This window comes from Ailuropoda melanoleuca, chromosome 19, assembly GCF_002007445.2.
Source record: "Ailuropoda melanoleuca isolate Jingjing chromosome 19, ASM200744v2, whole genome shotgun sequence".
Taxonomy (NCBI): domain Eukaryota; kingdom Metazoa; phylum Chordata; class Mammalia; order Carnivora; family Ursidae; genus Ailuropoda; species Ailuropoda melanoleuca.
The window spans coordinates 5,439,334-5,455,025 of NC_048236.1; the positions used below are offsets into that span (position 1 = coordinate 5,439,334).

Consider the following 15,692-nt stretch of genomic DNA (forward strand, 5'->3'; position numbering starts at 1 on the left):
CTTTCTGTTCAGAACAAGTCAACCCAGGAACCAGATCCCATCTGTTTTTTGGTTTTTTGTTTTGTTTTGTTTTGTTTTTTTTGAGAGAGAGAGAGAGAGAGTATGTGAGCATGAGTGGGGCAGGGAGGGTCAGAGAGAAAGGGAGAGAGAGGGTCTTAAGCAGGCTCCACTCTCAGTGCAGAGCCTGACAGGAGCTCAGTCTCACGCCCCTGAGATCATGACCTGAACAGAAATCAAGAGTTGGACACTTAACCAACTGAGCCACCCAGGCACCCCTCATCTGTCTTTCTGTTTGCTCTTCTCAGCTGACAGTAATGTTCTCTGCTCAAAGTGCCTGGGATCTGCCTGCCCTTACACCCTGGGTTGGACTAGTCCCAGCTATGGTCCATGTTCAGAAATGAGGCAAAGAAAGCACGAGCAAGGATAGACTCCAGAAGCCATCTGGTCCAATCTCTCCCATCCAGTTTACAGATGAAAAACCTCAGAAAGGGAGCAATAAACTTTCTATAGTCCCTTGAGAAAAACCATTCTGAGTTTCATCTGTAATAGTAGGGTCTCTGGCTGGGTGAGAAGTTCTGCTCAATATGGACATCTATTTGCAAAACAGTGTCTGTGAACTGGTCTCAGAGTCCCTCCTCTTTTCTATGACTTGAGCTCAAATTCCTCACCATGTGCTTCCATCTTTGTATCTTCCTTGCCTTAAGAACTTGAACCTTCCTAAGAAAGCATCATGTGGGGGTGATAGTTCTGGACTGGAAATCAAGTGACCATGTTTCTAGTTCAACACTATTGCTACCAGAGGGACTATTGGGCTCTTAGTCTTTCATTTCCTGATCTATAAAAACAGGTTGACAAGCCAAATGACCCTTAAGACCCACTGTAGTTTGGTCATTGTATACGGTTCACCTCTGGCTGACCCACTCCTGGCCCAAATTTCTGACATATATACATCCTTACTTGTACTGAGTTTACAGTTTCTGACTTACATCTCTACTTGGATCTTTGTTTCCCAGGCTTTCTGGACTTCTAAGAGCAGTTTAGTTGGTGTTTTATCACCTATCATAGATGTATTCAGCACTGATTCATTCTTCTGTAGCTCCCTCCCTACTAGAACCATTGACTGTGACTTTTTCTGACTCTCTTGGCTTCTACTTAGACTCTGCTACTCATCCCAACACTGCCTTAGTTTACCAGGGACTGATAACACCCTTGACTTCTGTGCACTGACCAATGAGACAAATTGATATATTATTCTCCACCTAGCCGTGCTCACTGGGAGATGCCCACGGTGAAACTCAAAACACAAGACAGAGGTGCTTTACCTTTCTCAGTTCTTCCAGCTGAGAGTGCACACACGTCTCCCTGAGGACCTGCCACCCAGAGGGCTGGCACCTGGCTGTCATGTTCCCAGTGTAGCCGCTGCTACAGGGAAGAACATACTCATCGTTTCTGGACCCAAATCCAAAGACAATGCTGTTACACTGGGCTGGGGGAAGAAATGGAAACAAACAGGAAAACGTATAAATACCCTGGCACTCTATACAAAGCATACAGCAGTGCTTTAGAAGTCATAGTTTCAGAGACAAAACCCAGGCAAAATTCAGGAGTAGAAATATGTCCTTGATGCCCAGCTTCATCCCTCTCAGTACTCTTTCTCCTTTCTGATGCCCTCTCCAAGGCCAGCCCCTTTCCCTCCAGGTGTCTGACCTGTGTCAACAATCCTGCTTTTAGTGAGCCATAAACTAATAAGCATCAGGTGAAAAAAGGACAGGGTATGATCATTCTCGGGAAAGAGTTTCATTCTGTAAGGAAATGTTAGAAAATCAGAAAATCTGCAAGAAGCTATGGAACAAAGCAGTAATGATGTAGTTACAAGACGGGCAGTTGCCATTTTAGTGTGACCCATCCTACTTTTTGCCCTTTGTAAAAGCGTTTCACATTGTGACCAACCACTAGCCCTCAATAGTATATTCTGACCGTGGCTGGGACCAGGAGAAGGAAAACCTGAATGGAAGCCCCTCCAGGGCTTTGATGTTTGCTTGTTTTTCCCAGTACTGTGTCCTAAATGCCTAGACAGTTTCGGCACTTAGTAAATATTGTTGAATAAATGTTATTGAAAGTGGCACATATCTAGGTACAAGAGGCTTAAGATTGAATGTAGAAAAAAAAGGGAGAAAGTCTGAAGAAAAGTAGTGGAGTGTCGTGTGTGTGCGTGTGCATGTGCGTGTGCGTGTGTGGGTGTGTATGTATTAAAGATCAAGATATGTGCATTCTTTCTTTGGTTCCTTGGATCATGATTTAGGAATATGTCAGCCCCAGGGCTCCTTCAGCATGTGTCGCAGTAAACTATTGCTGAGCGATTTCCATCAGCGCCTGCAGAGTGATCAGCATTCTGCAGTGTTACCCTGGGAGCTGGAGACCACATCACTGGTCAGCAAGGATCTGAAATCAGTGGACGAAATGGAGTTTCATCATGGTCGGGGAGAAAACAGCTGCCTGTGTCTCCTGAAAGTTAGTCAGTCTTAGAACAATTCTGTATCAGAAAACATGTCCAGTCTACTTCCCGAAGACATAAATGAGACTAAGGAGAGGACCCCCGTCACCTAAGCTGGGGGTGGGAATTCAGAATTACCTTTTCCAAACACTCTGAAAGAGCTGTCTTCTAGTAGGAACAGCTTGTGAAGGCCAGCCTTCACCTTCTCAGCCACGTGTTCAATGGCTGACAGCAGCTCAGATGTGCTGCTGGAACCCACGACTTCAAACCCAGCAATGACGCTTCCATCTCTATAATGACTGCGTGGAAAGAGAAATGAGATTCATTCAGTCAGTCACGCAGGGCCGGCTGTGTGTATGCATGTCACTGGGTCCATAGGAACGCATCAAATAGATACAGTCCTTGCCTTCATGAAGCTTACATTCTAGTGGAGAAGATGAGGCAAATAAGAACCAGTCACCGCCATATATAAGTAATTATATAATTATATATAATATATAGATAAATTTAGTTAAGTGTTATGAGGGACAGATGCAGTGATAAGAATAGCAGGTGGAGATGAGGCCCACTTTATTTTTTTAAGATTTATTTATTTATCTATTTGAGAGAGAGAGAGTGCACACGTGCATGGGGGGGGTGGGGCAGTGGGAGAGAATCTCCAGCAGACTCCCAGCTGAGCACAGATACTGAGGCAGGGCTCCATCTCAAGACCCACGAGACCATGACATGAGCTGAAAACAAGAGTCTGATGCTTAAGCAACTGAGACACCCAGGCATCCCGATGAAGCCCACTTTCAATAAGGCTGGTCAGAAGAGGCTTTTCTGTGCAGAGGGTAAAAGCTGAGGCCCAAATGAGAAGAAAAGGCTAGTGTTACAAAGAACATCAATGTAGTGTGCCAGCATGTGTGAAGGTCCTGAGGCAGGAAAATGCCTATGAGTTAGGCACATTTAAAAACTAGCTGCCAGGTCAAGAACTGGAGTTGCTTCTCAATGTGTGTTTGAATTATCCCAGGGAGAATAAATTGAATTCAGTAAAATCAGTTTAAGTTAGAGGACAAAAATTAATTAATTGATTTTTGCATAACTGAGTTTCAATGAGCAGTAGAGAAATGGTAGGAGGTGATATTAGGTAAGTATCCAGGAGCCAGATGGGGTAGGGCCTTAGAGTTTGAATTTTACTTTTATTAAAAGGTTTCTTTAGTAAAATTCAGTGGCATGCTCAGGTTTATTGTGTAAGAGCATTACTCTGGCTCCTTCATAGAAAGGACGGAAGGGAGGCAAGCAGGGAAACAGGAGGACCCATCAGGAAAGAGGTGATGGCGGCTTGAATTTGGGGACAGTGCCTGTGGGGAGAAGTGGTCAGGTTGTACTTGAAGTCTGAGCCATAGGAATTACGAAGGATGCTGGGAATGGAGAAAGGAACCAGTCAAGAAAGACTGCACAAGGGATGGAAAAACAAACTTCAGCGTATTCATACAATGGAATAGCACTGGGCAATAAAGAGCAAGGAATCCCACCCCCCACCACTAGGGGCACCTGGATGGCTCAGTTGGTTGAGTGTTGACTCTTGGTTTCAGCTCAGGTCGTGATCTCAGGGTTGTGAGATCGAGCGCCAAGATGGGGTCCGAGTTCAGCAGGGAGTCTGCTTAAAACTCTCTCTCCCTCTCCTTCCGCCCCTCTCCCTCCACCTCTCTCTCTCTCTCTCCCTCTCTCTCTCTAAAATAAATAAATAAATAAATCTTTAAAAATAACAACAAAAGGAAGGAACCCCTGACACTCCGAAAAACAAGGATGACTCTCAAAGACATTACGTGGAAGGAAAGAAGCCAGACACACAAAAAAACTACACACTGGGTGAGTCCATTTACATGAAGTTCTAGAATAGACAAGACTAATCTATGATGATAGAAATAAAAGCAGTGGTGATTTCTGGTGGGAGGTAAGGGGTGGGCATGGAATTGGCTGGAAAGGGGCACAAGGGAACTTTTGGGGTGATGAAAATGTTCTGTCTCTTTAGAAAGGTAGCTGGTAAAAGCATTTGTCAAAGCTAATGAAACTATACGTATAAGGCTTGAGCTATCTTTGTATGTAAATTACACCTCAATAAAAATGATTACAAGGGATGACTCCAAGTTTGGTTGTGTCCAACTGGAAGACTCACATCGCTATAACTGGGATGGACACAGCAGTGGGAGAAAAACCTTAAAGGAGGAGAAAAGATGGATGACCCATTTTGAACACATTATGTTTGACATGCCTACTAGAAAATCAAGTGGAGATGTTAACAAGCAGTTGCGTATTTGGGTTTGGACTTTATGAGAGAGGCCAAGGTCAAGTAATAAATTTAGAAGCCATCAGTGTACACATGGTGTTTGAAGTCATGAAAGTGAGTGAGATCACAACAATTCCATGAGGTGAAGATTATATTGTCCCCATTTTGTAGTAAAGGGAACTGGAGTCCCAAAGAGAAGTTGGGTCGGGTAATTATTAATTATTAACTGATGGATTAGAATCTCTGATGCTCCAAATATCAAATTCTTAATCACTACATTGAGCTACCACTCACGGTGTTTGAATAAATCCAAAAACTCTTTTATGTAGTGAGAGTCATGGTGTCTTTGTGTTGATATGGCTCTTCTATCAACGAAATATTGTTTACAAAATATTTTCCTGCCAATTATTTCATTTGATTTAAACCAGATTCCACAGGCTTTAACAGTCCTGTTCAACAGAGAAGTAAATTGAGACACTAAGAGATTAAGATTTACTTTAAATCATATCCGTAAAGAGTAAAACCTAAATAATTGTATTTTATAGACTTATGCCTACTTTATGATTTTATCTACAAATTATTGGAGACATCTCAGAAGATATACGGAATGAAATATAAGTTAGAATTATAAATGGAAAGCCAGGACCAAGGTAAAGAAAAATATGAATAGTGAATACAAAAATTACTGTGATTAAGTTTCAAGTTTGTCTATGAATTAGGTGACTGCAAAGTCAGGAAGGAAAATATAATTCATTATATAGGACTTGGTATAAGAAAAAAGAAGCAGTCTTTCCTAGCATTGAATTGCAAAGAAAAGTATACACATGGACCTTTATATAAGAACATGAGATAACTGGAAGGATAATATCCAGGACAGTATATTTATAGCAATGCTGTTGAAAATTTCCCATAGCTGTTCCTTAAGTTAACTGTGAATATATATATATATATATATATATATATATATATATATATGAAATCAAGTTCTCTGACCTCTAAGCCATTTCCTCTATCAGGTAGACTATTAATAGTTAGTAACCAATGCACACATGACTAACTAACCAAATAACTTTTGGAATGAAAGCATAAACAAAAGGATAATTTACTAAATATCTCTTTATTTGCAGTAGACAATGCCTACTGGGTTTTCAGCTATGGTGCATACATGATATCTACGCAAAAATATAGTAGTTTACCCCAGGCTTCCCTCATGGCTTCCAATTATACAACTTTGTATCATACCCCCCTGTGCTTGTGGACAGAGAAAAACCATCCTTCTGCAACCCACAAAACTCACCTCCACCCCTCACCCCTTCCCGTACATGCATACCGTGATCTCCTGCTTCACCCCAAGTTCTGCAAGTGTGGGTTTGCAGTTCCAGTCTCTAATCTACAGCTTGGAAAATGCCATTCAACATTTAAGTTTCCTCTTCTGACTTTAAGAAACATCACAGACTTTTGTCCAGTTTTAGTAAGAATCCTACTAGAAAGACCAGCTCTTCCCTATTTTTTGGCAGGGTCATTTGGGAATGGCACTAGGCATTCTGCAGGATGGCTGCACAATTCTGGGGATGCCCTTCTTTTTTTTTTTTTAAAGATTTATTTGTTTATTCTAGAGAGAGAGACAGAGACAGAGAGAGAGAGCACAACGAGAGGGGAAGAGGGAGAAGGAGAGAGAGAATCTCAAGCAAACTCCCTGCTGAGCTCAGAGCCCAACACAGGGCTCCACCTCAGGACCCTGAGATCATGACCTGAGCTGGAATCAAGAGGCGGGTGTTCAACCGACTGAGCCACCCAGGTGCCCCTCTGGGGATGCCCTTCCAAGGCAATTGTGTTACTTACCGAAATTGGGTGACACGAACTGACTCAAAATCTTGAATTCTTTTGAATGCTTCTTTAAGCTTACAAAGAGAGAAAGGGGCAATATGTTCACCTTTGTCCCCATACAAGAAAGATATTTCAGCAAAAAAGTGACGCAGACAATAAATAAACCAACAGAACCACTGAAGAAAGAAAGAGACCGCACAGGGGGTGCTTGCATGTTACACAAATGCAGTTCAAATGACAGCTGAGAATTGTACACACACACATACAAACACACGTCATTTATTTTTGAGTTTGCTAATAAAGATGGAAGAACCAATTGTTTAGAAGAGGGAATTGGGTGCCAGATAATATAAATTTACCCCAAATCTGTTTTCTCCATCACAAAAATAAGCCATACACTTCCATATGCATTTAAACTGAATCTATCTGGAAAGCATTTGTGTAGGTCTTCAGTGAAAATGGCACCTGAACGAGCAACCTCGGCAGACGGACACTGATTTAGTTTTTCTGTGACTTCATTACATAGTCCGGAATTTTGCTCAGTAATTCTGTTTAGCCCCTAACAAGCGAGGCTTCTTTATGGAACGAATCCCAAATGCTAACAATGGAGCCTAGAGCATGAAAAATTTTCTTTTGACAAATAAAAAGCAGAAAATAACCAAGAAGCCTTGCTAGAATATGACTCACATAAATGAGCAAAAGGGAACACAAGAGAAATGGAAAGGAGTCAACTGCTCAAACTCTCCCGGAAAGAAAATGTTCAACATACGTCAGTTGTGGGCAATGTGATTAACTGCTCTGTAATAACTCATTGAACGTGAATAATTAAGAATATGTATTAAACAAACATGCTGAATTGAAAACATCTGAACTTATGTTTAGCCAACAATTTCTTATGTAGTAAGTAGAAAGTGCTTACTTGAATTTCAATTCCAGTGGCGTATTTGGAGTATGAAGGAGAAGGTGAATTCAAAAGGTCTTTGGCAAATCTTTCATTAATTTTGAAAGTGCCCCAAACCTCTATGGGAAATAAAAAGAGGTTTATAGATACAAAAATTACTCACTTGAATTTATTACAGCATAAAATTAGAGAAGTACATTTGAAGCCCATCTATCCAACAGCAATATTTCAATTTCTTCTTGTAATGAATGTTCACCTAAAATAATAGAGGAAGCATACGCAAAGCTAGACTTTTCAGTTGAGGATTTGGAATATAACGAGAAGGTGCTGGTGATAGGACAACCTTGTAAGTAAGTGAATGTGTGGCCACCCACATGTGGTTAAGAAAGGCAATCACTTAACACTGAAATGTGTGCCCATCTAGGCATTGAGCTCAAACACTGTCCTTATGAAAAAATCTTTAAAAAGAAAAAAAACAATAAAACACTACTTGCTAACTCCAATATACCCCTTGCTTGCCCATCACTAGTGCTTTTCTGTGCTGGGAAAAGTTGTTGCTCATTTTCATATGGACAAACACTGTTTATCCTTCATTCAGGACCTACACAAATGTACCCCCTCTGCAAGGCCTCTCCTGATCCCCCAACGCAAAGATTCCTTCCCTCCTCTAAATTCCTATAGTACTCTTCTCATCCCCCCTTTACAACCTCTTGTACTGACGTACTTGTTTGTGAGCATTTCTCGTGTTTCTACGAACCCACTCCACTTTGGGGAGACCCTTGTGAGTGTAATTCCTATCTGATCCATCTTTGTGTCTCTTCAAGGTGCATCAGACACAGACCACCTTTCAAAAGGTAGGCTTTCACTCAAATTTGTTGAAGAAATTACACTGTCCTCTTTCTTGTATTACAGCCTAGCCTCCCCAACTGGGCTGCTAATTCAGAGAGAGAGAAATGCTTCATTGGGTCCTCCCAAAATTTGCCTCAGATCTGGGTATAAAGATGGTGTTTAATAAATATGTGTGGCCATCACGAATTGGCATGGTCCTAGGAAGGGGAGCCAGGAATGCCCAGGGAAGCTGGGTTATTTCAGGTTCTCCCTCTCTTTGCGTGGCTCTACCAAAAACCAGAGCTTTAAGAGAACTGCAGTAGTCTCTGAGGAAACTTCCTAAGGTCCTTCCAGCGCTGGAGCCCATGTCATTTGGCTCATTTCTTCATCCACTGAACATAAACCTAAGGTGCCTTAGCTCCGTCCGCTTCCACTGGTTTCCGAAGCTAGACTTTTCACTTCTGTTTTGTTTTGGTGATGCAACATACTTGTTGGCCATCTAGAAAATATATTCCAGTATAATCACTATGTGTTCCTCCCTGCTCTCACACCTCTAGGCTTCCCTTTTCTGGAAATTGATGTTGGCAAAAGCAATGAAAAGAAGGCAGGGGAAAAAATTGTATTTACTCAAGTAGTTCCCCTACTTGAGATTTCCGTGAATCCCCCTCAATCTCAATAAAATCATAGACTTGCAGAGCTGAGCTGGATGAAGGTTGAAGTGATGCCCAAACATCAACTCACACTTCTGAATTTTCTGCACTTGTGAGGCTCTTGCTGTGTCCAGCTAAGCCTAGTGGGGTATATGGTTATTGCTCTTTGATGACCCTGCAAACACTAGCTCTGCTCAGGGACACAAAGTGTTAACATGTGGGTGAGAAGCTAGAGTTCCCCCTCCTCCCCCCACCTCTCCCCACCTCCTCTCCCCTGCCCGGGGCCAGAGCTCTCCTCCTGGCACCCTTCAGGGCTTACTTGTTCTTTCACAGAAATTGATGCTCTGGCTGAGGTTGTTGAGATGACAGTGACAGCTCTGGAGTGCTCCAGCCGTGTGGAGGTAGCATTTGTGGGGATCAAGGCATGAGGGAGGAAACCAGGTGTAGCCGTCCTCACAGGCACACTGCAAAACCCCATTCTGGTTGCCACAGTCTGTACAAAAAAAGTAAAAATAAACAGAGCTTGGTCTCGCGGGATCTGGTTAATAAACTGACCAGTGCTAAGTTCTCATCCTTGGCTCTGCCTTAGAATCTGAACCAAGTGTGTCTCACCAAGAGCCAGAAGGACAAAACTAGGATGGCAGTATGTTTAAGGTAAGGATATGTCAACTCAATAGATTGTGAGTCTGACACCAGATACCTAGCAAACATAAAATCAGGTGGCTGGGCCTAGAATCCAAAAGAACTATGGATGCCAAGTAGATAGCCCTTGGAATGGGAAAGAGAAGCAAAGAATGTGTGCTAACCTGACAGTTATCTAAGAGAGCTCTAGAAGCTATTTTTCCTCTATTTTATTGGAGACTCCTCCCATCCACCTATTACCATTCTCGGGTAGGTCCCATAAGCAAGATGGCAAACACCGACAGACTTTTTTTTTTTTTTCCTTGAGAGTCACGAAGAAAAATTCCATCAGCCAATTCTGTATGCTTATTCCCTACTGACTGACCTAAAACACCCATCAAAAGGCATTCCTCTATAATAGACAAAAAATTGGGACTAAGTCACCAGGCTTCTTTGTGAAAATGTGCATTATGATATACAGCGAATGATTCTCAAACTTTGTCACGTGTCAGAATCACCTGGGATGAGAGTCTCATCCCAAAGTTTCGGATTCAGTAAATCTGGGATGGGGCCAAGGATTTGCATTTCCATTAAGATCCCTGATACTGCTGCTGCTCCAAGTCTGGGCACCACACTTTGAGAACTACTGCTTTAGACGAATGACTTACTGCCTCTGCAACCCAGGATTGCGATCATTCGTGCTGTTTGTCAATTACTTCTTGCTCTTTTCTGGGCACATAGTAGGATTACATATCCTGGCCCCCTGAGGTTGAATGGGGCCATGAAATCAGTTTGGGCCAGTAAGTTGTGAGCAGAATTAATGTGTGTCACTCCAAGTTAGAGAATTCAACTGCCAATGTGAAACCCTTGAGTGTTTTCTTCCTTTTTGGCTCCAGCTGGATACATTTGAGATAGTGTGTGATTCATTAGCCTGGAATCCCAAGTGACCACATGAACACAACCCCGCTGGCAACCTGCAATAGAGATGTAGCATGAAGAAGAAATAAAACATGTGTTCTTTCAAGCCACAGATATTGTGGGGACGATTGTCTCCACAGCATAACCTGACTTATACCGACTGTTACCCACCTTCCCCCTTCCACTCCCAGCCCCTAGAGGGCAGATTTACATGTAGTGGCCTTTGCTCCAATAATCTTCACTGGTTTCTGTAACCATAATGATGGAGGCTTCAGAAGCTTCAGAAAATTCTTCAAGTCTCTCTTCTCCTTGGAATCTCGATAGGCCACCTGAAGCAGCAGCTCATACTCCTGGACTGGGCCTAGAGAGAGGAAGATAGTCAGGAGCCTCCTTTTTCAGTATGGGAGAGAAGTATTGCCAAGGAAGCCACCAGGAAGAATCATCACATGCAGTCTGGGGACCACGGGTTATGCCACGCTGCTAGTTACTGACTTCTGCTCATCCAGACGTTAAGTAAAAATTAGCATCCAGAGGAACGCTGGCAGACAGCCCCACGTGGTCTAATCTATGTCTACTCTCCCACTTCTGCCAGGCCAGGTGCTCCCACTCTCCCTGACCGATGCCGGCATCAATCACCCTCCTGACTTCACACAGTTCCTCAGGATGCATCCAAGGTCAAGTTTCAGGCATCAAGACCCAAGAGAGAAGAGGTGAGAAAATCCTAGTCACTCTTCCCTCTTGCTCTCCCAGCTCCAGTCTCCTTGAAGGATGTTCAGTATAAAACCCCCGGACTCACACTTTCCTCTCCAAGAGCCCTTTTTTCTCCCGTTAAGAGTTTTCAGTAGTCAACTTTGAGTACCTTTTATGAAATGCAAAAGCAAAACCAAACCAAACCAAACCTTACTTGAGCCTTTATGCGCCCTCAGCTCCGCCCTATCACTCCTGAGCAGCACCTTTTGTTTCCCTAAGGAGAGCCTGTTACGTGTTCTGGGCTCAGGAGAATATGAATCCTAGGAGTATTCTCCCACCCACGACTCACTTAGGCACATTCGCATGAAACGTAGTGTGAGATTTCATGGCATTTCCAGATCATCCCAAGCTCATCTAAGCACCCCAGAGTAGGAATGTAAGGACCTTAGAGAAAAAGAGGGAAAAGGTGAACATCCTTTTATCCTGGGTCTTCTTTGATTGCCACTGGCAGTGAAATCTCTTAGAAGTCTCAGATTTCTCAAGACATCCATGCTTTCTGCTGGGACAGATGAGATGGGGAGCTTCTCTGAGACTGTCCCATTTCTTAGGGGCCCAGGGGACCAGGCAGAAGGGAAATTTATAGAGAAGGAAATGAGCAGATCAATCCCTAGACTTCGGAGGTGGCAGTCAAGAAGGTAGCAGGAAGCTGGCTGAGTCTGACATGCCCCAAACATGGACAAGAGCTTCCCGTCTGTCATAACTTCCACCACCTCACTGCAGAGAGCTGCAGCACTGCCTCTTACTCTCCCCTCTCCTTGCAGATTGGAACCTCTGTTCCCGGTCTTGGGAGCTACACCAAGGAGGGAAAGCTAAGGGGACTCCTTCTCCCGCTGCCCAAGCAGGTAAGAAGTGGGGGAACAGTGTCAGAGGCTCCTGGCACTGGTTCTAGAGCAAGACCGACTAGGTTTGAATCATTCCTCCTGCTCCCTAGCTCTGTGTCTTAATTTCAGCATCTGTAAAATAAAGATGACCGTTGTGCCTAAATCAGAGGGTCATTGTGAGGATTTAATTCATCTAAGGCACTTAAAATAGTGCCTGGCACCTAGGAACAGCTCACTAAATACTAACTGTATTTTTACTGTCAGAGAAAATGTTTTCATGGCATTCCAAGTTGAATTTTTATTTCATTTTCTGGAGAATTGAAGCCTTGTGTGGTGGAAGTTCAATGACACCATTAGCACACTGTTGTATGACAGATCACTGCCCTGCAGAAAGGCTTTTGCGGACTGACCCAGGGACCTAACAACCATCTGTGTGCACCATTGTTTCCGTGAGGAAATATATGCAGTGCTTGAAACATCAGAACAACAAATTAAATTCCAGAACACAACCTATTCCTAGACTGAGGGTTGCGCCCACTAATTACACTGTTGGGACTGAGATAAGGAAGGAAAGGAAGAGTATGGAATGGCTACTTGTCAGGTATGGTGCAGGATACTATGTCTTTATGTATTATTTAATCTTCACAAATGTTTTGCTAGTCCGGATTGCCTTTATGCTCATTTCCCATTTCCCAGATCCGAGGTGTTTAATAGTGTTTTAAAGGTCCTATGGCCAGTCAGAAGCACCACTGAGGCTGGAACCCTGGTCCCTTAGCACCAGGTCTACTGCACCACACTCCCTAAGGGAGACTCACCTGGATGCTCTTTCTTGTTCACACCGAGTCCTCTTTCTGTTTTGATGCCTTCATTTCTCTGTTTAAAAGAAAACAAGAATAATTACGGAAGGGTTTGGTAAAGATGTACTTCCTAAGGCCTTGTTGGATCTCCCAGATGAACTGAAATTATGGATTTAAAATCCAAGTCAGGGATGGTGGAGAGGCAGCTGAGGAAGGCCTCCCTGAGGCAACTTTTGGGCACAACCCTGAAGGAGGTGAGGAAGTAAGGATCCCTGGAGAAAGAACTTTCCTAGCAGAGGGAATAGCACATGCAACGGCCCTGGGGTAAGCGTATGCCTAGCATGTGAGAACAGAGCGAGGAGGCCAGAGTTGACCAGTGGAGTGGGTAAGGGGACAGGGGGAGGAAGTGAGATCAGAGATTATCTCCAAGGAGGTAGGCTGTGTAGATCTTTATAAGGCAATAGCTTGGTTTGTACTTGAGTGAGACGGGAACCCACCAGAGAGCTCTGAACAGAGGTGAGAGTGCTCTACTCTACTTTTTGGATGGCTCAGTCCTGTAGCCATGTCAGGAATAGACAAGCACAGAAGCAACGACAGCATCCTAGGAGTTACTGAAATAACACAGGTGAGAGATACTGTGAGAGATAATGAAGGTGTGGATCAAGGTGGTAGCCACAGAGGTAGAGAGAAATGTTTGAATTCTGGGTGTACTTTAAAGATAAAGCAAAACAAAACAAGAGCCAACGATTTAGATAGGAATTATGGAAAGAGTCAAATATGAAAATCAGTTTTTTGCCCAAGGACAATGGAAGGACATTGATACCACTCACTGAGATGAGAAAGGAGAAGCAGGTTTGGTGAGAAAAAAAATCAAGAATTTAATTTTGGACGTATTAAGTTAAGGGGCCTATCGGACACCCAACTGGAGGTACCACGGAGGTATTAAATACATGGGTATAGAGTCCAGAGAAGAAGGTTGAGATGCAGATGTAAATTTGGGAGCCATCAGAGCACAGAAAACATTAAAACTATGATTCTAGATGAAAGGGTCAAGAAAGTGAGTGTAGTGAAGGTAGAGAGTCCAAGGATTGACCATGCCATTCTTTATGCCTTTCCTCGGTCAAAGAAGCCATAGAAAGAAATGTGCTGAGCTACAGGAGATCTCCAAGATGGCTCGGTCTGGGTTCCTTATTTTGTAGTTAGGTCCTTTAAATTCCAAGAGATGAAACTGTTTGTCCGAGGCTACACACAGCTAACGTGGATCCTATTGAGACAAGGACCCAAGACTTCTGATTTCAAGTCTATTGAATTATGTAGTTCCAGTGGTGGAGACGGGTTTTCAAAGTGCAGAGGGAGAGGGGAGGTGGTAGAGAGGGAAAATGACGCATAGGCCAACTCACCCCCAGGAAGACTTCCCAGCCTTCAGTGAGGGTGAAGAAAGAGATGAGCCAGACCACGCAGACTTGCATCTTCAGCAGGCCTCCCTCCTCCTCCTGGACTCAACGTAAACGACCTGGGCTGTAGTCTGTGGCTAGACAACAGATGAACCATGCAAGGCTGAGGCACGAAAACAAGTCCTTCAAGACAAAATTTAAAAATGTACACAATGGTAGGGCCTAACTGAGTGAATCAGGAGTCCTGAGTGGTTGATGATTTTTCAACTTCGAATATGTAGCCTGAGATACCATTACTTCCACTCCGGTTGCAGAAGTAGGAAGTTTCCATCTTTACAAACTGCCTAGAAAATTGCTCAAGAGCTCTCTTCTCAATGATCACATTTGACAAAACACAGGCTATTTTAAAATCATGACTTGCTTAACTTTGCAACCAAATGCATTTAACATCCAGCCTTTTTATATTTCACGGTTACCTTTTCATCTCAGTAAAAACAAGCATTAAAATAACCAAAGATCCTTAAAACCATGAATATAAGGATAGAATCAGAGGGTTTAAGCATAAAAATAATAATGAACCAATCCAGCAAATTTCTTTCTTCATAGTTGATGTCATTATCAACAAATTATCCTCAAGTTTATGCTTATGTCAGAATAATTTGGACAAAATTCAGCACATAGTCATGGTCACAAAATTAACTATGTATACCCAAGTTATTTGGTGTCAACAACAATAAAAAAATCACCGTAAGTTAGAACGGTTCTGTCCAATATGGTAGCCAATGGAAACATATGGCAATCTAAATTTTAATTTTAATTACAACAAAATGAAATGAAATGAAATTTCTCAGTCACACTAGCCACATTTCAAGTGCTCAAAAACCACAGGTAACTAGTAGCTACCAATGTCAGGCAGTGCAGACACAGAACACTTCCACTATTTTTTTTAAAGATTCATTTCTTGATTTCTTTATTATTTCAAGAGAGAGAAAGAGAGTGCACACGGGGAGAGGCAGAGGGAGAGGAGAGAGAGAATCTCAAGCAGACTCAATGCTGAGCGGGGACCCAGATATGGGGCTTGATCCCACAACCCTGAGATCATGACCTGAGTCGAAATCAAGAGCCAGACGCTCATCTGACCGAGCCACCCAGGCGCCCCAGAACACTTCCATTATTGCCAAAAGTTTTATTAGGCATGGAATAGTATTCAGCCTTAAAACAGAAGGAAATGCTGTCACATGATACAACATGGATAAACCTCAAGGACCTTAGATTTAAAAATAGAAGCCAAATGGAAAAAGACAAATCCTGTATGCTCCCACTTCTATGAAGTATCTAAAGAAGTCAAGCTCATAGAAACAGAAAGTAGAATGGTGGTTGCCAAGGGCTTGGAGGAGGGGAAAACAGGGACTTATTATT

The 15,692-nt window shown here is 42.9% G+C and overlaps 1 protein-coding gene across 1 annotated transcript in view; it reads right to left on the bottom strand.

Annotated features, from left to right (window-relative positions):
* The window catches only part of ADGRF1 (adhesion G protein-coupled receptor F1), a 32,250-nt gene extending 17,902 nt beyond the window's left edge, over positions 1 to 14,348 (bottom strand). Inside the window, exons 1-8 of the mRNA XM_019799418.2 lie at positions 14,280 to 14,348; positions 12,898 to 12,955; positions 10,723 to 10,872; positions 9,292 to 9,465; positions 7,513 to 7,613; positions 6,609 to 6,667; positions 2,633 to 2,784; positions 1,323 to 1,486 (exon numbers count right to left, since the gene is read on the bottom strand). Coding sequence (XP_019654977.2) covers positions 1,323 to 1,486; positions 2,633 to 2,784; positions 6,609 to 6,667; positions 7,513 to 7,613; positions 9,292 to 9,465; positions 10,723 to 10,872; positions 12,898 to 12,955; positions 14,280 to 14,348 — 927 coding nt within the window. The remainder of the gene's footprint in view (positions 1 to 1,322; positions 1,487 to 2,632; positions 2,785 to 6,608; positions 6,668 to 7,512; positions 7,614 to 9,291; positions 9,466 to 10,722; positions 10,873 to 12,897; positions 12,956 to 14,279) is intronic.
* Positions 14,349 to 15,692: the final 1,344 nt, after the last annotated feature.